The sequence below is a fragment of the Fusarium musae genome, chromosome 1 (genome assembly GCF_019915245.1).
Source record: "Fusarium musae strain F31 chromosome 1, whole genome shotgun sequence".
Classification (NCBI taxonomy): domain Eukaryota; kingdom Fungi; phylum Ascomycota; class Sordariomycetes; order Hypocreales; family Nectriaceae; genus Fusarium; species Fusarium musae.
The window spans coordinates 1,382,932-1,407,052 of record NC_058387.1 but is presented as its reverse complement, the minus strand read 5'-3'; the positions used below and the strand labels follow the sequence as shown (position 1 = coordinate 1,407,052).

General features: G+C 49.6%; 4 protein-coding genes across 4 annotated transcripts; 2 read left to right on the top strand and 2 right to left on the bottom strand.

The window, feature by feature from the left end:
* Positions 1-6,745: 6,745 nt before the first annotated feature.
* VE1 (velvet protein) lies at positions 6,746-8,435 on the top strand (the record flags this gene model as incomplete). The annotated part of the gene is made up of 2 exons (XM_044818195.1): positions 6,746-6,896; positions 6,991-8,435. The coding sequence occupies 2 exons, from the start codon at positions 6,746-6,748 to the stop codon at positions 8,433-8,435; spliced, it is 1,596 nt and encodes a 531-aa protein (XP_044685897.1).
* Positions 8,436-9,836: 1,401 nt separating this feature from the next.
* Positions 9,837-11,270, top strand: J7337_000441 (uncharacterized protein; the record flags this gene model as incomplete). The annotated part of the gene is made up of 1 exon (XM_044818194.1): positions 9,837-11,270. The coding sequence occupies one exon, from the start codon at positions 9,837-9,839 to the stop codon at positions 11,268-11,270; it is 1,434 nt and encodes a 477-aa protein (XP_044685896.1).
* A 1,166-nt stretch (positions 11,271-12,436) lies between these two features.
* Positions 12,437-16,702, bottom strand: J7337_000440 (uncharacterized protein; the record flags this gene model as incomplete). The annotated part of the gene is made up of 3 exons (XM_044818193.1): positions 12,437-12,607; positions 12,659-16,027; positions 16,085-16,702. The coding sequence occupies 3 exons, from the start codon at positions 16,700-16,702 to the stop codon at positions 12,437-12,439; spliced, it is 4,158 nt and encodes a 1,385-aa protein (XP_044685895.1).
* Positions 16,703-21,807: 5,105 nt separating this feature from the next.
* On the bottom strand, positions 21,808-23,471 carry J7337_000439 (uncharacterized protein; the record flags this gene model as incomplete). Its single annotated transcript, XM_044818192.1, has 2 exons — positions 21,808-22,676; positions 22,730-23,471. The coding sequence occupies 2 exons, from the start codon at positions 23,469-23,471 to the stop codon at positions 21,808-21,810; spliced, it is 1,611 nt and encodes a 536-aa protein (XP_044685894.1).
* Positions 23,472-24,121: the final 650 nt, after the last annotated feature.

Sequence of the window (24,121 nt, the reverse complement as noted above, 5' to 3'; positions counted from 1 at the left end):
AATGTTGCCATTCTCTTATGTTCGTATTGACAACTGGAACTCATTGACTATTTCGGTTCTCTATAGAGTTTCTACTAAAGAAATACACAACCAAATAAAGACATTCATCAACACCATAGTTCACGTTATCATAGGTAATCACCATAAAATGAGTTATACACACTAACGTAGTCCTCATCGAGTGTGATGTTCATAATCGTGAACCCTCGATTCTGGAACTACCCTAAACCAATCAAATCAACACAACGAGGTCAGCGAATGTCTCACTCCGGAACTTCCAATGCAGCCAAAGCCTGTTCCCCTTTACAGCTTCAATAAAACCAAGACAAACCAAGTCTAGTCTATCTCTGCCAAGCAGGATCAACTTCACTTCTATCCCCACGACAGGCCACGTCGCTCTTTCGCGCTCTCGCGGTTGCCAAGCAACTATTCTTCAACCTCTGCTACATTGTATGGAGTCTGCAGTGCGTTAATCAACCGGTGCTAACCTAGACAGCAACTACAATAAACGCCATTTATTTGCTGCACTTCTATTGTTCAAGTAACCTTAAGGCTTCATGCCTAGCATTTTCGTCACATCGTTATTATGCTGTGGCTTGCGCAAGGGATGAGATAGTCACGCAGCTCTGAGACATACGCCCCGAGAAAAGGGAACCTGATATGCCAGCTCCACGTGGGCAGGGAGTACTAAGTTTAACTGCCAGGGATTGAAGATGGAGACTGTGACTACCGTGAGATCCTGCAGAAACGGCTGAGCCCGGAGGGTTTGGACTTGAAAATCAGACGTCATTGCTCATTGAATTAAAAGAGGTTGGCAAGAAGTTGCTAAAGGACACTAGAGTCTTCCACAGAAGAATAGCATATTCGTTGATTGTCATGGAACTGACAGTTACCGTGTGTACCTTAGTATCACCTGTCAAGCTAGACGTCTCCCAGCAACTCAACGGATACTCACTCACTGTGCCATCTCTCATCGGCCCATTCTTTCGTCCCACGGTGCAACATACCATGCCTGTTAAACTACGAGTCCCCCCCCAGAGCCTGCCGACGTGGAACAGCGAGACTAGACACGACTCTGCAGAGCGTCAGAGTTGACGTGATAGTTTGCGGGTTGCTGCATGTTTGCTGATCTACACGACCTTGTCTAACAACTGAAGGCTTCTTCAACATGTACCAATGCTATGCGAAGGATAGCACTCCGGATATGTAAGCGAGCATTGGATTGCGTATTCGTGTGAGGATATACACTGTGGCTGTTTCAGCCGAGTTGTTGACTTTGTTAGACTGGCTTGGCTATAATAAGCAAAACCAGTATCTCATCCTCGACACTTGTCGAGACATCGATATAACTGGAAAGCTTGTAGACAGGGCCACTCACTCATCAATAACAACGAAAAGAGAAGACGTCACTGGTTCAATTGACTTCGTGGCATGTACAGGCAGTCAAATCGAACCGGAGTATATGTCCGGTTTGCTGCAAGTGGCGTCCGATATCATCAAAACCAAAACTTTTCACATAGAAGACCGGCCTGTGAGCTGGTAATGCCAACGGCCGCAGATGCCCAACAGCGGGGAAACGCTACCTCGCCGCTCCGGCTCCCTTACACAAGAAACTCGATAAGAGACATTGGACCAAGACAGGTTTACCGTGATACGAGAAGCTGGTGTTCTCAGGAAGAGGGGTAAATCAGAGTCCAGGCTGTGAGACAGAAACTGGATTGTGGCTTATAATGGGCAACCATAGACGAGAGCGAGAAAGAAAAAGCAAAGGCCATGTCTGGAATCTACAAGGTGGTGCTTGAGCCTTGGCTTCTGGGCTCAAATGGCAAAGAAGACGGAAGGGAAAGTATCCGATCGAGAGGCAAGCCCGCGTCGTGTCGTGCCGCGCCATGTCGAGACAACGACCAACAAGATCAGCAGTGCAGGGAGAGAAGGGATAGCCTACTGAAGCTTAGTATGTATGTAGCTAAGCCTCGACATCTACAAAGAGTTGAGCCGTGTGCGGGTATCGTCAACGGTGTGAGTTGTGATATTGTCAGTCCCGATTCCAAGGGAGGAATTGAGTTGAAACGGCTTGTCTCAGGAGCATATCTTCCTCAGAGCCTATGTATTTTCGAAGATACAGGCCTCTTGGCTGGGAGACGGGGAAAATGGTCTGATGTCTCAAAGTCAATATTATTGGAATGCCCTGCGGGAATGGTCTGGAGGCTTGCGTCCGCTTGGCGGGTAAACGCGTGGAAATTCAGTAGAAAATGGTCACCCAAAAGCAAAGACAATGACGCCCCGGGGCTTCCAGCCTGATGCGGTGTTCCCTTTATTCTGTGATCAAGGTATTTGAGAGGGCTGGGGTAGATCACTGTGTTGGTGGCGTACGGCAGATCAAGACAAACAATTTCGGTGGATGAGACTTGGTGGCCCTCCTGCGAGGAGCTGAGCACTGCGGGCGTTGAAGACATGGTAGTAAGTGCAAGTACACAGAAAGAAAGGCCGTGATTCATCATTATTTGCTGAGAATAAACACTTTCACATGAAAGTGTAAGTGATGTGTGGTGTTGTTGGTGATGATGAACAGTTAATCACAATCAACCTTGCAAGGCTGTCTGTATTCGTCCCGTCCGGCCCGTTCCCCGCTGACAAGGTAAACCGAGAGGAGATCCCATTTCTGCAAGACGTTAGCTGTTACCTAGGTAGCCTAGTTCTGGTTAATGCAGGGAGGGGAGCCGAGAGCGTGGCAATTTTACGGCACAGAGAGACATGATCTGATCTGGTTTGTCTGGGCCTGGCATGCCCAATACCGGATGAAACCTCTCCCGAGAGATATAATCCTAGAAATGAAACCAACACTGGATATGAAAAATCCAGGAACCAACAGAACCTTTTTACGCACGGTGGATTTCTGGAGGAGACCGGAATGCAGGAAAATGGTACCCGCAGCGCCGTGGCCAGGGAGTTGGGTTTGTTTGTTCTGATAAACTTCGTGATGGAGCGAATGCCGTGATCCAGTTGGTCAGCGCATTGTGGCTACCTGCGAATGTCTGATGTTTTTTGACAGCTAGGCAGTTTCGAATAAAGTACCGAGATGAGTTGACATGACTTGTGAAATGTCGAGGATGGTAGGCAACATGACTCTGCCGGAGCCCATGTCCAGGCAATGCGACCCTCGAGGTTGTATTAAACGATCAAGTATCCATAACTGAGCATGGATGGGGTTGTATGAGCCGAGGAATAATCGACTGAAACAACCAGTCCTAGCTGGCGGTTGACAACGTGGAGTTGGAGTACGTACGTATTCGATTGCCGCTGACAGTTGATGCTCGGCAAAAGAGAAGGTGGTGTGGTGCACAGCATCAGAAGGGCTGTATAAAACTGGCAGCCAATCTTGAAACATGGATGCATGAGGCCGTATTCCAGAGATGCTGGACCAAGCATTTGGATTGTCGAGTTGGGCATACACGTCGTACAGTTGGCCACTGACAGCCAAAGACAGAGAATGCGTGGCTGGAGATTAGTCGTGGGTATCCCTGGCAAAACCCACGTTAGTGTGTTGCTGTTGCATCAGTTGCATCAGCGTGTGTGCATATGTGCATATGCATTGCACAAACAAACATTTCCAACAGCAGGTTGCCTGCCTCTGCGAAAGAGTTATATCTGAAACCAGCCAGAGATGTAGAGTTGATGGCTGGCGGTCATCTTAGGTCCTCTCCATGGACCAGTGTTTAATGGGTATTGTTCTGGCGATGTCAGTGCTCGACACAGTACGCAAGGGAGATGAGCAGCACGGTACGGGACGGCGAGATTCAAGTGAGGAAAGAGGAGACAAGCCGTGACCCTTGAGACGCAAATGGTCTAGCGCCGTGAGATCCATGAGGGTTCCCGCGCACCGGGTCCTGCATCCCGCATGTATAGTCTGGCGCTAAAGCATGAGAGCGGGGAAAGTCGAGGGGCTATGCCGAGAAAGGCCAAGATTGATCAAGGTTGGTGGATGTGTTTTTCCTTGAGTTGAGATGACGTGAGGAGATGGAGAATACCTACCGATGAGCAACCCGAATTAGAGGTTGACAACAACGGCAGTGACATGTCAAATAAGCGAGATGATATCTAAAGAGCAATGATAGCAATGATAGGAATCGGAGTCATAGAGGATACCGGTACTCAGCTGGGGGAGTGTAAAAAGGTCTCGAAGACGAAGAGCAAATGTTGAACTATTGCGCCCGCCGCATCGTATAATGAGACATGGCGCACCTTGAAATTGATCTGTATGTACTTTTTCACATCTCGGTTCCCGTCTGTCCGAAGCAAGCTTCCTTTGCATAAAGCAAAGGGTAGTACGGTAACGTACAGCATCGGGATCAAGATATGCATACACTCTTGACAATGATTTGCAACATGGTTTTATGCCGTAGTTTTTCTTTTTTTCTTTTCTTGTCATTCACCTTGTTCCTCGTCAAATATCGTATCCTTTCAGAAGTCGTCTGGTTGTTGGGCTGGGATCTGGCTCCTTTAGCGTGGGATGGTGGGCGCGGGAGAACCAGTCACATCTATCCTTGGCGATGCCACTGCGTGCTTCTGCTTCGCTTGCACCGTCAAATGCAAATGCAACTGCGACTGCAACTGTGATAGGCCGAGGCTGCAAAACTAATCCCAGACGAATGTGCTGTTGTCGCCCGGAGCACTTCACCTTTACGGGTACGTATTCCCGTTGCCGAACCCGGGCTGCAACGCTACAGTTGCACTTTTGCTCTGCCAAATCTGAAGTACAGCCAGTCCTACCAGTCAGTACCAAGACCAGGCAGAGCAAGGTGAGGAAGAGATTTGCCGTAGAACAGAAATGCTCCGGACCCGAAATCTCACATCACATCACATCATGCCCCTTTCCAAGCCGCAAGTAAATTGTAACTGTAACCGTCGCAGTCGTATTCTGTGCCTGCCAGGAAATCCAAGGCTGGCACTGTGCAGACGCCACTGATGAGATTGATCGTCTCGGCTGAATCTACCCAGAATTAAGGTCCTCGGGAGCCCGTACCAAAGTCTACAAAGCCACGAGCCTTGGCGCCCTTGAACTCTAACGAATCCGTCAACACACGCGATCACCAGTGACAGGTTGAGAATTCCAGAAGAATAAAAAAAAACAGTTAAAAAGTTGAAGTTAAGTTTTGACTGGATCTCGGAACCTGGGTCTTCCATCCAAGCCTCCCGCCTTGTCTTTTCCCCTCCAAGGTTGCATTCAACCAACAACAGCTTCTTATTGGGCCGATCCCAAGTCCCGTCTCCTTGGCCATGGACGAACACCCCAACAATGGGACCCCGAGACCAAAGATCCCAGGCGATCAGCCTGTTCCTCTTGGCCAGTCTCAGTGGCCTACGGGGCGTTTTGAGAGCGTCCGTGGGCGGTTCGAGTCAGCTGTAGCCACCTGAGCCAGGCTCCTGGGCCTAGGCTAGCTACAATTAAGCCACCATCATCGTTGTTCAATTCATTCATTAGGTGTTATCCCTGTTCTTGTCTGTGCCCACGGAGGTTCAAGGGACCCTTCCATCAGACACACACACACACACACACACACACACACACACACCTACCTCGAATGGATCTCCCATCATCACCATCTTTTCGCTCTCTCGCGTTCTGTCAAGTGCCCGAATGCTTAGTCTAACCTTAACTATCACCCTGCCCTATTTAGAAATAACTCCGCCATTTTCTGGTCCTGTCTGCCTCTAGTGATGGATCTAGTTTTACTTCCACCAGCGAACGACGTATTTACCCGCGGTGCCGCGGGCTTTTAGCATACCCAGATCACGCACTGTACTCGCTTGCATCTAGTCTACTCCGTACCAATCCATCCATTCTCTCGTCCAAATCTGCATACACTGACTGCACTGGACCGACGGGAATAGTGTTTGTTCAGTATCTACGTACCCAACCTCGCCTGCTTGCTGCTTTTCTGGCCTGTTCAGCTTGTATCTTTAGCTCCACTCAGCCAACTTTGACGTTCTCGGTTCTCTGCTGGCTGGGAATGGGCCTTGCTTCCATTGCATCCTCCCAGTTTAAAGTCCCCTGCACAGGCTTGTTCGCTAGTGTCTCTTAGCGACATACGCTATCCATACGCTAAGGCACTTTGTCTACGGTCCTGGGTCTGCCTCTTCAACGGCTTCTGCCCCCGGCCTCTCGCTTCCTCGCTTCCCCTTCTTCTTGTTCACTCCCCCCTACTCGTTCATACCTACACTTGTCCGGCGTACCTACCTACCTCACCTTACTCCTCCTCCTGTCCTCTTCCTTCCTCTAGACTAATTCTCGTATGTCGCGTTGAGGTCTCGCTCTCTTTCTCTCCAACTCGACTACCTCTACCGTCTTCAATCACGGTCATTGCCCTCCGTCCGTGAATGAGTTGACAAACTACAATACACTCATGCAATTTCCATACTGAACTCTACTCTGCCCGACCCGATATTTCTAATTAACGGGCGTCTCACATTGAGGGTGAGTTCCCTGCCAGAAGCCAACCAACCATTCATTACCTCCAACGTGCAAATCCCTCTTTGAACCGTTTGAACAATTAACTTGTCGGATACCAATCGAGTGGTTCTGTTCGCTTGCATGACCGCTCGGCCGGTGTGATCAACTAACTGTCAACCGTCAATTTGGGTCTCAAACTGACAACGTCTGATTGATAGGCTTGGCTTGACTTTACTTCAATTCTCAATCGTTCTCTTCGTCAGCGCGTTCTCACGCGCCTCATTAATATTCAATATGGCTACACCATCCTCGATTCCTGCCGAGCCAAAGCGCGATGTTGTCAACAGGATTCACAGAGTTACAAGAGGGAACCGCAGCCTCTGGTATCAGATGACTGTTCTGCAGCAACCTGAGCGTGCCCGAGCCTGCGGTTCTGGTTCAAAAGGTAAGCTGACTGACATGGGAATGGGGGTCTTGACTGCACACTAGCGTCTTGTCTCTCATTCTTGTTACTTGCTTGCCGTGCTGACCATTTATAGCCAACAGTGATCGCCGACCTGTTGATCCTCCTCCGGTTGTCGAGCTTCGGATTATCGAGGGACCAAGTGTGGAAGAGGGCAAGGATATCACTTTTGACTATAACGCCAATTTCTTTCTCTATGCCAGTCTCGAGCATGCCCGTCCACTTGCGCGCGGTCGAGTTAATACTCCAGTTGCTGGTAACCCACCCATTCTGACTGGTGTTCCTGCTTCTGGCATGGCTTATCTCGACCGTCCCACCGAAGCTGGTTATTTCATCTTTCCCGATCTTTCTGTTCGCCACGAGGGCCTTTACATACTGACCTTCAGTTTGTTTGAGACCACCAAGGAGGAAAGAGACTTTGATCTGGAACCTGCCGATGGCGATCTTCCACCCGGAGTCGACTACAGAATGGAAATCAAGACCGACCCTTTCAGTGTCTATAGCGCTAAGAAGTTTCCTGGGTTGATGGAGAGTACTCAACTCAGCAAGACTGTTGCTGACCAGGGCTGCCGAGTTCGAATTCGACGAGATGTTCGAATGAGGAAGAGGGAAAGCAAGCCTGGTGCTGGCAACAGCAACAGTGGTGGAAACGGGTTCGAACGTCGGGAAGAGGACTTTGGTCGCAGAAGAACTATCACTCCAGCATCAGAAGACCCTCATAGTATCCGAAACCGATCTCACAGCAACTCAAGCGAACAGCGAACTCCTTATACCGACGCTTCTCGCCGACCGTCGATGGTTGATGCTTATCCGCCACCGCCGCCGCCACCTCCCTCTTATGAGCCTGCTCCATCTGCATCGCGCCATCTCGACTTCGGAGATTCTTCTGCTGCTCAGTACCCAACACCACGACAATATGCTCACCAACCTGGCCTGCAAATAACGCCCGGTCCGCCCAGTGCTTCTTATGCTCCTACTTCTCAGTCTCCATACTCCAAGACGGATGCGCCTTACGGCTACGTGAACCGCAACATTCCTCCTTCGTGCCCTTCACCAGCTCCATCTTTGAAGCACGAATTGTATGACCGCAGACAATCTACCAGCACCTACGTTCCCCCTTCACCTTCCGTCTACTCCACCGAAGGTCACCATCGCCGAGACTCGCGACCGTCATACCCACCCACGCCTGTTGCTGCACCTCGCCCTCGACCTATGCACAGCCAGACTTCCCTCCCGGCTCTCAAGATAGACCAGCTCGTCTCTCCTGTTTCGCCCCTACCTCCTATTGAGCCACAGACTGGCCCCGCTCCTGAACTACCTCCTATCAATGTTGGTGGTAAGCGCAAGCACGAGAGCGTCTTTGCCCAGAGCACCCGCCCACTTCACAATGGTCAGCGACAAGTGGATCCTCACTACGGTCGATCTCACCGTGGTTATAGCCCCGATCATGACCAAGGCTGGTACTCTCGAGCCGATGGCCAAATCAGTTCCGTCCAGTTCAACCGGTATTATGACGAGTAGATACCTACATCTGAAACATCACTGGAAAAGTATCGATTTTGGCGTTCTAGTGTTGTGTATTTCTATCAATTGGGCGATTTTGGAATGACGGAAGACGCATGAAACCGCAATGTTGAGGAGTTTGGGCGCAATTATGTGGATTTTGAAGTCTTGGGTATGGCAGACTTATTGGACCCGGATTATTTCATCCAGCAAAGATTTCCTTGAGCAGAACCATTCACATTTGGATACGACTGGTTTTGTTTCTTATGATCACAGACGATCACCCACTGCGACAGCTATTTTTCTTTATCCTTATTTACATTGATCCACCTTGCCTACTTTGACCACTGGTGCTACTAAGGCTTTCACTTCCTCGTTATTCTATCTCACTTCACAATCTGCGACGTTTGTCTGGGGGACAGTGTGACTTGACTCGAGCAACAAGACCGGGATACCGGGGTAAACTCGAAACGAAGACTTCACAGATGGGGCTGGTAGCACACGACCATAGATTTTATTCGTACAAGCCAAATCCTTAGTAGGGGAGGTTTTGGGAAAGGATTCGATATTCAACAGGTGCCATCACAGACAATCATATCATTCATTGATTCATGCCATATTTGGTCCAGTACCATGTGAATCATAGTTACCGATCTGTCGGTGCGGAAGACGAGAAGTGAATTGTCGACCAGATATCCATGTCTAGCTTGTATACTCGGATCGACATAACTTGTGCATGCTCCACAGACTTATTCTTCTGGAATCTGAATTCGATTTGGACAACCGAGGCCAGGACTGATGGAATGGATAGGCAACTTGGCAGGAATAAGATGTGAGTGAGTATAGTTGTTCTGGCTCAACGGTGGAAATATGCCCAGTCACAAGTCAAAATATGTTCCCAGATCACGTTTCCAAAGCTGAAATCGACGATTCGAGTCATCGAGTCACTCGACCCCTTGTTCGTCTAAAACAAAGGAAATTAAATCTCCGTTTCGGTAATTCACCTGGAGCTGTATTTCCACTTTTGGCTTTCCGACGATTAAAGTACCCTCGTACCTCCCTACCTCCTTCCATTCCAGGTCAGTGCTCTCGCTACTGCTGCAGGTACGTTGTATCCCCGCTCCTAGGTTCTTGCTCGTTGCTGTGGTGAAATCACGTGTACTCCAATGTCAACAAATCCTCCGCTTTCTCTCCAAGCTACCTTACTTAGTAGACCAGATCAACTCTACGTCTTACAGATGCGTCTTGTTTGTTAAGCCACCTTTTTACTCATCTTTTAAACTCGCCATGTTGTGTTGAGTTTAGTCTAAACCTTCAACGTTTTTTCTACCCGTCCCCATCGTTGAGATAACATACCGACGTAATCGTGCTTAAGACTGTATCACAACTTATACGCCATACGCATACAAAACCTTCCCAATGGGTCGGCCGAAAAGTCGACGTGCACTCAGTGCGAGTCGATTTCAGGAAGGCTCAATGAATGATAGGACTTCTGCTGCGCCCCCAGTGCACTTTCTGGGCCCTGAAGAGCGCGCTGCTCTGGAGCGACCTGCTCTGACAAGCATCAAATCCAATAATTCGCGACCGATGAGCGACGACTTCTCCGACAAGCAGGTCAAGCGAGGAAGACTTCTGGGTCAAGTTTGGGATGAGGTGAGAGGCAGACTGGGATTTAAGAGGGATAATGAAGAAGAGAGAGGGGCAAGGAAGAGGTCGAGGAGCCGTAAGCGAGATCAGTCTGAACAACGAGGCAGACAAAGGGAGAGGGAGAATGGTTCTAGAGATGGGCCTGCGGAGCTCAAGACCGTGGAAGAGACTCCAAGGGAGGATATGCCCAGCCGAGAAGAGATATTGGCCAACTATCACAATTTGATGGCTTCAGGTTTCTTCTCGTCTCATGCTATTCAGTCTACTAGACAACCACCTCCCGGTTCTGTTCAGACCTCACACCACCTATCTGCCCCGCCTCATGCGACATCTCTTAGAGACGCCTTATCTCGAGCCACCACGCCTCAAGATGGTATTCCCCATGCCCCAAACTACGATGCACCTTCACCACCCAAGTCGCCTACCAAGATCAAGCACTTGCAGAAGCACCACTTACGTCCCGATGGCCCAGGAGCTGCTACTTATGAAGAGCTCGTTGCATCGGGGTTCTTCACACCCCCAATCTCTGACAGTGCTCCACCACCAACTCCCATTGGAGCTGCCCCAGCTCCAACTGTTTATACAGGCCGTATGTCGCGAGACTATCTGCAGCCGCCTCGACAGACCAGAGGATCTCGAGCAGCAACGCCTTCGGCTTCTCGTGCGCCTTCTCCTATTCGATCACCTGCCAGTGCCTCCTCCCGAGGAACAAAGCGCGCAGCAGCCGACTCAAACTCTGAGGATGAAGAGGAGAATGCATCTCGTGACCCTCCAACCCCAAAGAAGAAGCTACGTAAGTCTGCTTCTCGAGATATCACCCTACCGAAACTGCGAAATGTCGCTTCTCGCCGCAACATGCTCTCACCACGACGTAGTGTGTCGGGGCCTCATGGAGCTAGCAAGGAGCATAACACACTCGCTCGCCGTGTCCTAGGCCGTCTTCCTGGAGGCGGTGGTCGAGGCTCCTTAGACATCGACCGCCGACCTGGTTCTGCTTCTAGAAGGAGCATCGATGAGTCTAGACAGCCACTGCAAGAGGTCCAATATACGCGAATCCTACGTTCGCGAAAGAGCGCTGCGGAAGGACTCAGTGTCGTACCAAATGCTAACAGGGGCATCCCAAAGGTTCCTAACATTCCTGAAAAGTTTACCGCCTACGATGAAGACGCTGAGAACACGGCTCCAGCAATTCGCTCTCGTTATTAGTCTGATGTTGGCGTCTTGATTTTTTCACTATATTGTTAACATACAACAGCACGCGAGACACTTATGGACAGCGGATAATGGCGGTGGTGAGATGGAAGCATTAGCTCAGAAGCTCTGCAGCGGCGGATCGAACGACTCTTGACGCGGCCATGACCTTGTTTTTGTTTCTGGGACTTTTACGAACGAATTACTCTTTGTATATTCACGTGGGAGATATCCATGATGACATGCGACATGATTGATTTTTCTGATGTCTCCTCATCCGTTGGATAGAGGCTTCCTGCACTTGGGGTATCGGTTGGGAAGGGGGTATAGGTTTTGATCTTGGGAGGGAATGGGAACAGTGGTGGAACACGGTCCTTGTCTGATAAGTAGCCTGTGCTCTTGGGATCAAGGCCGACGGAAGGGTAACGGCGTTGGGGGTCATATGTATTAATTAACGATTCTCCCATGACACGATGCTGTGTGTGTGTGATGTATCGAAGTAGCCCAGGTGAAGATGAAATACACGAGCAATATCGCAAGAGCTCTCTACTTAAATATGGGTTTGCATGTTTATTGGGATTAAAAAAAGTGTCTGGCTGGCAATGTTTAAACACACAATGAAATCTGACAGACTACCAAGAGATATCAATCAATTAAGCCAGTTCATTTGTGCCTTTTCGATTATACCTATATGAATACACAGTCTCCTTACATTCCACCAAAATCTTCAACCACTTCATTCACCAGAGATCCATAACCAGAAAACATCAACACCTCATATTCCCTAATCAGCCATCTGCCCAGGAGACTTCCCATAGTTGTGTGTTAAAAACAGTTGATAAACCCCGATTTCAAAGGTCACCTCTATTGCCCGTCCAAGTTCATCTCAAGAAAGGGCTCTGTTCGCGTCGACCCGCTGTGCGCTTCGTATTTCTGATTGAGTTGTTCCGTCCAATTCCATCCCACGTTGGTCGTTCTGGACATTGTGTAGTAGCCCTGGAAGATATAATAGTTCTGTGTACGCTAGGACCCAACAGGCCTGAACGAATGACAATAGTGTAAAGAAGAAACAGGTTGTATCGGTCATAAGTGGTAAAACAAATAATAAACGCCCAGTCCGTAGGAGAAATAAATACGCTTTGGGATTGCGAACAAGTGATGAAGAACACCATCATAAATCATCAAACTTCAATACCTTCAAGAACCCGCTCTGGTAGGTTTTGTTGAAGTAGTTGCTGTGTCTTGGTGAGCCCGTTCTGATATAGCGAGCGAACAAAAGCCCAGGCAAAGGTAAAGAGCCAAGGGAAGTAGCTGTATAGCATGCCGCAAATCATTACAAGGAGGAGAGGGATCTGTATCTTGGTTAGTTCTGGGATGCATGTAAGATAGACGACGTGACTTACCCAGATGAAGAACAGATTGTGGTCACTGCTAATCCTCTTCATCTTGACCTCATGTGCTCTGCGGAATTGCTCCTGCTGCTCCTTGGTAATGGCGTTCTTTCGGCCAATCTTGAGGACTCCTGGCTCTTCAGTTTTGATTTCAGCCACTTCAGTGACTTCAGTAATATCAGCCGACTCGGTTTCAGTAGATGTGGTCTGGTCGAACAGGGCCGCGCATTTTTGATCAGCCTCAGCTTCCACAGCAGCTCGGGCAGCTGACTCATGCTTTTGGTCGAGACTTTCCTGGGGGAAGATCTCCTCGTAAGCCGGAGGTGCTGGAGCGGTTGCCTTGGGAGACGAATCCCACCAGCGCTGAGGCTGCTCGCCATCAGCACGGGGACCTGCCATACCTGGCATCAACTGCTGGACTCGTCGCATGAAGGGTGCTTGGTAGCCAGGCATGTTAGGCAATGCAGGCATTTGAGGCATCTGAGGGAAATGTGGGAAATTCTGGAACTGCATGGCAATCGACTGTTGGAACTGCTGGAATTGGTGGACCTGTTGCTGGAACTGTTCCTTGAGAGCAGCCATTGTTGTAGCAGGTGGTGCGAGTTCCTCCTCCATCTCACTAGTCTGCTGGCGGCGAAGATTGGGTCGCTCACGATCTTGCCTGAAGCCACTGGGTCTTCTCATGCTCAGGTAGGAATCCTCATCGGGATCCTCATCCTCGAAATCTCCCGATGTGTACTCTGGACTCTCCTCACTAGAATCAAGTGAGATTGGCTCTTCGTGACTGTGAATCTTAGTCATAGGCTCCCAGAGCGATCGGAGCGAAGTGGCACTGCTGGCTCGGCTGTGAAGAGAACCAGAGCCACCGCTACTGCGGGATCGGGCATGTCGCTGAGAACGGCGGATAGCATGGATTACAGCACGCGACTGAGCAATATCGGAGGCGGAAAGTCCAGATACGCTCCTGATGGTGGGGTCAGCACCGTTAAGCATGAGCCTTCTAACGATCTCAGGGTGGTTGTGGATCGATGCGATGTGAAGAGGTGTGAAGCCACCCCTATCTCTAGCATCAGGGTTTGCACCTCTGGCCAGCAAGGCTGCAACTAAGCGATGATAACCTAGCGAACAGGAGAGGTGAAGCATAGTATGACCGGTGGGTCTCTTGAGATCCAGGCGGGTTCTGTGCATGCTGTCATCGAGGTCAATGAGATCCAGGCACTTCAGGAGCTGAGATTCGAGATGAGCATAAGGGGCATGGCTGAACATGGCTCCACCTGATGAGGAACCACCCTGGGCGCCATCAGAACCGCCAGACCAGTGGCTTCCATTTCCGTTATCCAGAATTCTTCTCGCGACGTCCATGGCATCAATCATTTGACCTGACATCTTATGCCCCAGTACAGACAGAGCAGCTCGAATCAGCTTGTCCTCGCCATCGTCCAAGTAATTGAAAGTAGGCGGCTGTTTTGCTGTGTTCAAGAAAGCTTGGGCGGCCTGAGGGTTCTGATTCTTGAAGGTGACAGGTACAGGTCCAGGGCCGGGAGCAGGTGGCAGTAGACAGACAACTGACGATTCGCCCCAGAACGTAGTAGTCGTGGCTTTGTGGTTGCCGAACCAGATTTCGAGCCCCTGGAAAAAGGCAGCACCCAAAACTGTCACTTCGATACCTCCCACTGTAGGACCCTCATTGGGGATGATCTTGTGAATGACTGGAGGTGCTCGCAGTGGAGTCATGCCTGTAGGCACGCTGAAGGTGCTGGCAAGTGCCTGGGCAAATTGGTTCTGGGGATTGCCAACGATACTGTTTCGAAGGCCATTGGGGCTGGGTGCACGGCTCGGGTGCCCTGAAGCAGGTGCTGAGTAAAGCTGCGCCATGGCCATGTTATCCATACTCGCGGAGCGGTGGTTGGCGTAGAATCCTGGTATATCGTTGCTGGGTGTAGGAGGACCTGTGGTGAAGGCCATTGCTTGCTGTCCAAACATCGGGTCGGCTTGAGAAAAGGCAGCGAGGTTAGGTGTAAAAGGAGATGTAGCATTAGATAGCTGATTGACATCCGCGCCCGGAGAAGGTGACGTATCCAAGCGGGTCATGGTAAGTCCATTGGGAACTCGCGAAGCGCTTGACTTTCTCTTCTTTGCCATCGGGCCACCAAGGGTTGGCGAAGCCGGGCGTGAGAGTGTCCTGCCGAGATTACCAGTAGACGAGGCTTTAGATTGGTATGAGGCCTGACTGCTTCGATGCATATTCGATAAATCGCCGTTGGATGGCGACATGCGGAAGGGTCCATTGGCAGTAGGTGGTAGAAGAACGTTGTTCTCAATACTTGCTTGGGGTACGGATGGCATGGGAGGCTCCGGAATAGCTGGCTGTTGTGCCGCGACCTGAGCAATCGGGTGAGTCTTGTGGTCGTCAGTGATCATAATTGGATTAGACATGGCCTGAGCGACGACTCTGTCTTGGAAATCTTTAATGGTGAAGATAACATTGAATCCCATCTTTTCTCCATGGTGCCGACAATAGCAAGCAATACGCATCGCAGCATCGACCTGCATGGTACCCTCGGGAACAGTTGACTCCATGACGCCACTAGGAGGTTGCCAGTCCTTGACTTCTTGTGTGTTGAAGACAATGACACGGCGTTCTTCGTCTTGCAGCCAGATCTTCTCTTCCTCTGGCTTCTTGACTTTTTTCCGAGCCGCGCGCTTTCGCTCTCTCGTTATGCAGCCTTGGCAAATACGTACATCGCCACCTTTTGGTTGAGAACCGTTGTTGTCTGGCTGAGGCGGAAGATAGCCTTGAGGGTGTGATGCCGCCCGTTTGAGCGCGGCTTCTTTGACGCCAGGCTCATCCATGGCACTCGTGCAAACTAACGAGACATGCAGCTCGAGCATATCCGGAGACTTCTCAGGCGTTGGCTTCGACAACAGCTTAGGCTTTGAGATGGTGTGGGGTGGCAGATGCAATTTAGTGACCCCAGGCGGCAATGGCCACAGGGTCATCTTGATAGGGATTTGGGTCTCGACCCTCGACTTGAGAGGCGTAGGCATGATTTTTAATTGGCATCGTCCATTGAAGTTGAATTGTGTGGGCATTGGCATCTGCTGCGGCATAGGCATAGGCTGGTTCATCTGACCGCTAAAATGCATAGGCAAGCCGTCGGGTACAGGTTGCGTTGCCACGTCGATTTTGTTTGGCCACACATGCTGTGCTCCCACTCCTCCATTCACAACTCTGGAGAAATCTACCTGAGTATTGGGCGAGGGAGAATTGAAGAGAGGCGCTGGAGAACTGCCATGGCTGAGCACCATATTGGACATTGGCGAAACTTCTCGGGATGCTGATGTTTTCAATCCATTCATTGCTGAAGACACCGAGTATTGCTTCAAGTTCGTTAACAAAGGGCTCGTCTGGTTGAAAAAATTGTGCGATGAACATACTGAAGAGGCTTTCTGGTGACCCTGTGTTTTCTTCCTCTTGGGTGTTGCATCTTTGATAGTGGCTTTCGTGCTGACTGTGGGCATCTGAGATGTGAGAGCTGGTTGTTCTGTATTTAAACCTTCCGGGCTACTAGAAGCGGTGTCCATATCGTAGGGGTGCTCGAGGATGGATTCTCCAGGTTCGCCAAAAGGGTACATTTCCATTGAAGCATCGTCGTGGTTTTGACCAAAAACAAAGTGGTCATCGTCGTTGAAAAAGCTGCTTCCCCATTCCACCTTCATTTCGTCTTCCTCCAACATCGCTTCAGCGGGGTGCATGGTGGGCTTGGAGGTTGGGGTTGCAGTGCGTTTAGAGGAGGCCGTTTCAGATGATGAGTCTTGGTAGGAACCGTTCGGGGAATCAGGAAGAGGTGCCCCTGTTAGTTCTTGGGGTGTGAGAAACGTTTTCGCGTCGTTTCCTCCTAGCGACTCGAATGACTGGAGGGTATCTGGGCTATTAGAAAAGTCGAAGAGGTTTGAAGCGCCAAGCTCTTCATCGGAAAAATCGTTGAAATCGCCGCCCGACATAGCAGCTCCTGCGATCAGAGGGCTACCTGGGCCGGTGGGAGCGGGCGTCATGACCAGCGAAGAGAGGCTGGAACGACCCGTAGGCGCCGGTGGTCAACGGGAAAAGTGGTGATCGGTAGGTTCAATTGATTTTGGCGTCGCAGATTACTGTTGGCGTCGCGCGGGGGAGTCGGCGAAAAAGCGTTCAAGGCATCAACACTCGTAAAATCAATTGCGGGCTCGAGTAAAAATGTCGATGTCGATCGTAGGCGAAAATGCGATGTTGTTCTGTTCGGGAACAGATTGTGTTGCTGACAAGTTTGGGCGTCGAATCGATAAACAGAGAAATCGGCAATCCGTGATTGTTGGGGCAGGATCGTAATATGGATGGATGGGCGAGTGCCCCTAGTGGTTTGGGTTTGGGTTTGGGTTGGATTGGATTGATTTGGGTTGGTATTGGATGGTACGGAGTAGACGCACGCGAACACAGCGGGCACAGTCGGTAGGCGCCAGCAGGTCAAGCAGGCCAGGCAGGTCGGTCAATGGAAAAACGAGACGGGATGAGCGAGACGGTCAGGGTCCTGTGCTGTCAGATACCCCTGGTCCAGGTGCGTGTTCGCAGCTAAAAGGTGTGTAGGTACTGCGTTATGTGTGTGTGCGTGTAGCGGGTGAAGAGGAAAAGAGATTACAATTTTCGTATAGTGAGGGGGATACGGAAGGGATGATGATGGTGATAAGAGAGGATGAGGAGAAATAGAATAGGTAGGTAGGTAGAAGGCAAAGAGTTGGACGGGATTGATTGATTGACTTGATTGATGCTCCGAGTCTCCAAATGGTCTGTCTGGCCTGTCTGGTCTGGGCTAGCAGTAGAGGCTGTTAACTACTAGCTGGTGTACCTAAGGTAGTGGAGATGAATGAACAGAGACAGAATAAGCGACAGTGCAGGCATTTGCTGGCTGAGATGACTTTGGACTGTGCTATTGTCGTAGCTTCGTGGGTGACGAATTGCTCATGTTCCGTATGTATGTACCTTAGCTGGGCCTCTCGGGGTCCGGTTGTTTACCCAGCGAGTCCCTCTTCCACACTTTGGACAGATTGTGTGTGAAAACGTGGAGACTGGGACTGACCTTGCAGGCAGATGGTGGTAGGTAGTGGTGTGGACTCACTCACTTTTGGCGAGTAGGTCTGCAAGTTCATTGCCAGTGGCGGGGGCTGGTATCTGATCCGAGATGTACCTACAGGGCCGAGTGGGTCCCGTTGTCGGCGCAAAACAGTGCGGTTGAGGACTTTTTCACACGCGTATTCTGCCGGCCGTTTATGCGATCCGTACAGTATCGGCGCCAGTCTCGCACTTATCGGGGCTACTTGGCCGGTCTTCCGCTGGATCTCCCTGGCAATTGAAGACTGGGCACAATCGCACAGTACGATACCAAGCTGCTCCGTACCTTAGTAGGTAGATCCAAGCTTGACGAGCACATCTCCGGTGGCAGCAGACACCGACACTGATTGACAGGAAGACACAGTAAACAATGACGATATGAAATTGGGTACCTATACAGAGTATAGAACGAGGTAACACTCCCAAAATTAAGTTATTAACGGGAAGCGGGGAATGATGATGGACGACGCTATCATCCTTGTATCGAGCAGCTCATCAAAAACTCCAAAAACCATCTGAGGCCTCTCGCGTATTACGCAAGCTGTGACTCTTAAAACGACAGATGAACAGATACTCGAAGGCTATAGAATGGACAACCTGTCTTCATCTCAACTATTCTACGGACTCGGACAAGGCGATCGTCCCGTCGGATGAGAATGGATGTTGATTGCAATTAGAGGGTGCCATGCCTTGGCCTTAGCAGGACGATGACCCAATGCTACAAGGGTTAAGCAAGCTTCCAGTAAGAAATAGTTGGTACCTGATGACCTAGGCCTGTTAGTGGACGCGCTGACACGTCCTTCCCCTCCCATAGACTATCGATCATCCGTTGACTCACGGGGTTTTATCATGGGGTATCGAGGTGTCCATGCGCCAGATACTTTCACCTCGTGCTCATACATCTTGGTCTTGGTTAAGCAGAACCAGTGTTGTCTCTTCCCACAACGCCGGCCTTACGTAGACACAACCAACACAAGAAACTGTCTCGTTATAAGTGGAGTTCAAGACATTGAGGGAGGTGGGCGAGAGACATCCTCTAGATCCTCCACTGGAAGAAAGGACCCTGTAGATCCAATAGATGGGATCAAGCCCAGCCCAGCCCAGCCCAGCCCAGCCCAGTTCTCAGACTCCCCCCTCGAATTTCCATTCCCCTGGAGTCCCACGTCCAAGCATACCTAAGCGAACCACCACCATTCAAGCCTCTAGCGCAAGTTTTCAATGAGGCTTTGCCCTCCCGGACAGTACGTACATGCTGATTCTGCAATAAGGCACATAATAAGCTTGCTTAGATTATTGCCCTCCCAGTGGATGCTGCGGCCTCCGCGGGCAAACCTCCCAGCTTTCCCCAGGCTTTTGCGTAACAGTCCCAAAGGGGAAATACAAATATGTAAGCCGTTATCTTGATGAACTCAACAAACTGCAACTTCCTGGTCGGTTCATACATGGCATACATACTTGGCCCAGCTTGGCCTGGCCCGCGTTATCCGTATGACGACGATTGATGAGCGGGAAACAGGTTTGATCATAAACATAACTTGCAATGGCCTATTAATTTCCCAGAATCTATCAGAAGTGTTTCAGTGTCAAAAAGAAAAGAAAGCTGTCAAGCCGGGTGTTATTGTGCTTGTCAGTTCTCCATTTATTTAGCCATCGTATAAAAGCTGGCACAGTTTGAGTTACGCCAAGTGTAAGTGAGGTGTGCTTAGGGTTATCAGAACCAGTATCACGTCAACGGCAACATCCATTTTGTCTTGGATATGCCAACGGGCACATAAACAACCCTACCAGATGAAAGCATAGCAGAAACATGGTGGAATGAGAAATATCCCTTTGCAGAATTGTGACTACTACTGCATCTATTCCTGGAGAATCGTACCAGTAGCTTGAACTTGGGGTTCGGGGAAAAACGTAGCTCTGCAGGGTGCATGTAGGTAGAGGTAGAGGTGGGGGATTAAACTCTGATGATGCTGTTTTCAGTATGGATTGGATGCTCGTTCATCACATAGTCTATTCTAGTCGGAATGACAATGAGAGATCTCTCTTTCTCTCTCTCTCTCTCTCTCTCTCTCTCTCTCTCTCTCTCTCTCTCTCTCTCTCTCTCTCTCTCTCAGTTCTCGCCTTTCGATATACGGCAGATCAACTAACGCAGGCGATCGAATAAGATCAAACACATAGGTTTCCTTACTGGGTAGTCAGGTAGTCTAATTCTCCAGCTTGCTAAATTCAACTAGAGGCGGCCCGAGTACTTAGATCGGCCCGGTGAGTTAGGCAAACATAATCCTCGAGTCTCGGTCTGCATATACCGAGACAGGTGAGGCATAACTGGTAGAAAACTAAGGTAGTATTTACAGCAGCAGTGACAAACTAGAACTGGGGATATGGCACCATAGTTGCTTGCTATCATAGAACGAAACCTACCGGCTGCAACCTATAATTAGTGTGATGTCAGGATTACTATTCAGAAACGCCTCGTTTGCTGCAGAGTTGATTCAATTGAGTAAATAAAGAGATTAGGAGGGAATAGTTGAGGTGTTTTCTCTCTCACTCCAACTACTCGGAGTGTAGCCGGAGGTGGATCGTCTATCAGCACATATCAAGGATGGCAAAGTCGCTCACATCATAACTCAAGGAACCGCAAAGCCACATCAAAACTTTCCGATGTCGCATCCTCGCGGCCGAGCGTTGTTGTAGAATGTAACCAGAAGCCCATATTTGGCTTCGATATGGTTGGTGGTTGTACCGCATTATCTCTCAGTGTGCCTCACAAGGTTGGCGAGGCGTGGTTGAAAGTTGACCCAATTGGTATAGATGCAGCCGCAATCTTGCATCTGTAACAAAAGGTTACGGAAACATCCCGGATGATAGTGATTAAACTGGAAGTATAGTGGTTTTCTTTAGTAACCACTTCGAGGGGAAATTACCTCTGGAATGGCTCGGGATATGTGATCGAGGTGCGTTATCTGAGCGTCAACGGTTGCATGCTGTGTAACAACAATTCATACCAGAGACCCCTGTTTCATAAAGCATTTGCCGCGTGTCTTCGGAGTAGCTAGACATTATCAAGAGCCAGAAGGGTTTGTGGCTTCGGTTTGAGCATAGATACATACCTTGGTGGCCTCCATAGCGTAGCATTGGTCAAGAGTGAATTGTATGTTGTGCGCCACCAGATAACGGTTCCTCTTGGTAATACGAGGGGTCAGTACATGAGAGACACTTGTCGTGCTACTAGCGTTTATCAGACATTCTGCATATAACGGTTCAAGGCTAGGGCGCCTAATTCCGTCAAGTCAACGCCCGCACGTTGCGGGATGGCAGGATAGGAATTAACTGGTACAGGCCTCAAGGGTCTGTTTTGTTAAATTATGGATATTCCAGTCACATCAGTAATGCAATTGGCAGAAGTCTAATATAGTGTAAGCCAATTTGACCGGCTACGTTATACTAGATGCCACACCAAATGTAAGATACTTCTTCTTACATATTATTTCTATAGCACAGTTAGTACCCAGTTAGCAGGAAGCTAACAAAACAGACCCTTGAGGCCTGTAGACATCCTAAGGTTGTTTGGACTCAGCTTGATTGGCTCTATCTAGTACGTCTTTCGAGACAGCTCTTAATGATTATCTATGCATGTTTCTGATGCTCCCAGTTGAAAGGACTAGTCGAGGCAGCTTTGCATCATCGAGAAGCCAATGAGGTTATACGCAAGGGATACAGTAACCAACGTGGTATAAGTGGCGGTCTAGGAGATACAGAACAAGAAGAAATAAAAAGCAAGTCTTAAGACAATGATGAATTATCAAGCTCGAGATCAGATTCTATACGCGGGAATATATGTTTTTATCTCCCTTAATTGGCATGTCTTATATAAAACATCTCGACTTACACGATCATCTATCAAAAACCCTCGGACTCACTAGTAGCGTCGATCAGCGATTCATCCTACTCATCGCCCTTTGCTTCACCACCAAACTCCCCAAGCCATTTCATTCATCCACGTCCTTCATTCCCCTAATGTTCACTTATTCTTGGGAAACTCTGCAACCCACTTCACAATCTGATTAATGCCAGCCTCCTGGATGGCCTTGACCTCTGGCCAAATAGTACCGGCATTACGATACACATCTGTACAGTGATTGCCCAAGGGATTCAAAAAGTGTTTGATGTAGGTGCTGTTGCCCAGCACACCTCCAGGTCTTTGTGAAGAAGAAAATCCCGCCGCCCGCCAAGGATCATACAGACCATCAACCAAGACAGTCCTCTTCACGTACGCAGAAGGGTCGCTCCAGCCTCCGTAGTGAGCGTTCCATGATTCTGTGGTCTTTCCTTCGGCCAGGCCGTAGGTCTCTCCATTAGGACCAGGAGGGAAATAACGCGCACATGTCTTCCTGAAGTACTCCCTGTCCACCAAGCGTGAGACCAGTGTCGGTGTGCCCTCTGGTGAACCCGTCTGCCAGAACTCTTCAGGCTCGTTACAGATGAGCCATTGAAATTGCAGCGTATCTGCAATGCCCGGACTGGCCAGTGTCTTATTGGCGTAGACCAAATTGTCAGCGTCACCAAAGTTGAAGCAGCCCGTGTTGTTGACCCCCTTCCAGGGACCTTGGTCCTCACATTTCCCAGGGATGTAGACCTCTTTAGTCCAGCGGGCATATCCTTCCAGTGCCTTTTCCAGACCAACGCCTCCTGAGCCTGGGAGCTTAGACTTGTCTGTAACACCAACGGCATTCTCGACGTAATCGCAGAACTCCCACGTATCGTATATGCGTAAAGAAGCGCCCTGATAAGACTGTGGTCCATAGTTGAGGAGGTTCATAAAATCATCGTTGTGTTTGAGATCAGGAGCCCCGAAGTCTTCCTTAATTTGCTGGATTTCCTCTGCCGAGCCTATCGAGTGCGTTAGCAACATGGCCCTTTTTCAATATCCTGGCGCTATCTACCGTTAAACATGACATTGTCCAGATGTTCAATGACCTTCTCGACATCTGCTGTACAGTTCTTGGGCAGATATGCTTTGGCAGCGTCAAAGTACCTCCAGTAGTCAGAGATCGCTTGCGGTGATGCGCTTGACGCCCAGCTCGCCCAGAATGTACCTGGAGACAGTTTCTGCGTGAACAAGACTCGATTTCCCTGTCCTGAGCATCCTGTGTGAACCCAGGGCACCTTGGCCGGCCTGGCACTATCATTTTTCGCAAATGGTAGTTTGACATTTTCAGCAAAGTATACCTTATCGCGCATCATCTGATCCTCGGTGTAGTACTTCATATTCTCAGTTGTGAGTTGCTGATATGGCGACGATTGACCGAAATACCGATCCTCAAGCAGCAGCATCACAGCTCCAATGCGTCGTGCAATCATGCCGCCAATGACATAGTCATCGTGCAACCAGAACTTCACTTGTTCAGCCTCAGCGTCGATGGGAGATATGAACACGACAGGAGGGTTGGTGCCATTCGCGTAATTAAGGCTGTACCAGTACCGTTGCTTGAATGTGCCTCGAGAAGGTTCATCGTGATCGATCAGCTGGTCGAATGTACCCCCAATAACGCCCGTCGTGTCGTCATCCCGTTTGGCTAGACGAGATTTCGGTGAAGTTTCGAGGTGCGTTACTTGTCGCTGGCTGAGTCCGTAGACTTGCTGAAGCAAGACGACAGCGGTTGCGACTCTGCTGAAAAGACGCATCTTGAGTCGTTGTCTCGCAGGCTGTGTCCGCCGGGACGAGAGCAGCCGGTAACGGCGGCATTATATCCTCTTTTGAGCCGTAGACAATGTATGTAGACCAGGGGATCTCAAGACTGCAGAACCGACATCCGGGCAGCCCCGTCCCATTTGATTGCTGTCGTGTCATGTAAACTCAGTGAGTCGTATTGTATAAACTCTGTAGAGGAGAACAGGGCAACGAGTCTCTCTAGTATGAAAGCATATATCCTGGCTATTCCGTAAAGAGTAAACACCAGGGACTTTTACAACGGCAGCCCTGTCCCTGTTGCTGAGAAAGTGGCATTCAACCCCTGCCGAACGGGATCTCATCGTCCTATCGTGATCAAATTTGGACAATTGCTTAACTCCCCGTTGAATATCAACTGGATATCACCAGACAGCACCAAGTAACACCAGGTCAGCTATTGGTGGATTAAAGAAAATATATAAATAGAGCCGAAGAAAAGAGTCGAATAGGTTTGAACTTCGCCGTTCCTAGACATATGTGAGGGGACGAGTTTGCCGTGAACGCAAGCGTATGACGCGGCTAGAACCATGGTTAGGAAACATCAAATAGAGAGTTCAGAGGCACATGGCTTATAGACAGACATTCAGGGATAGGCCATGCCCGG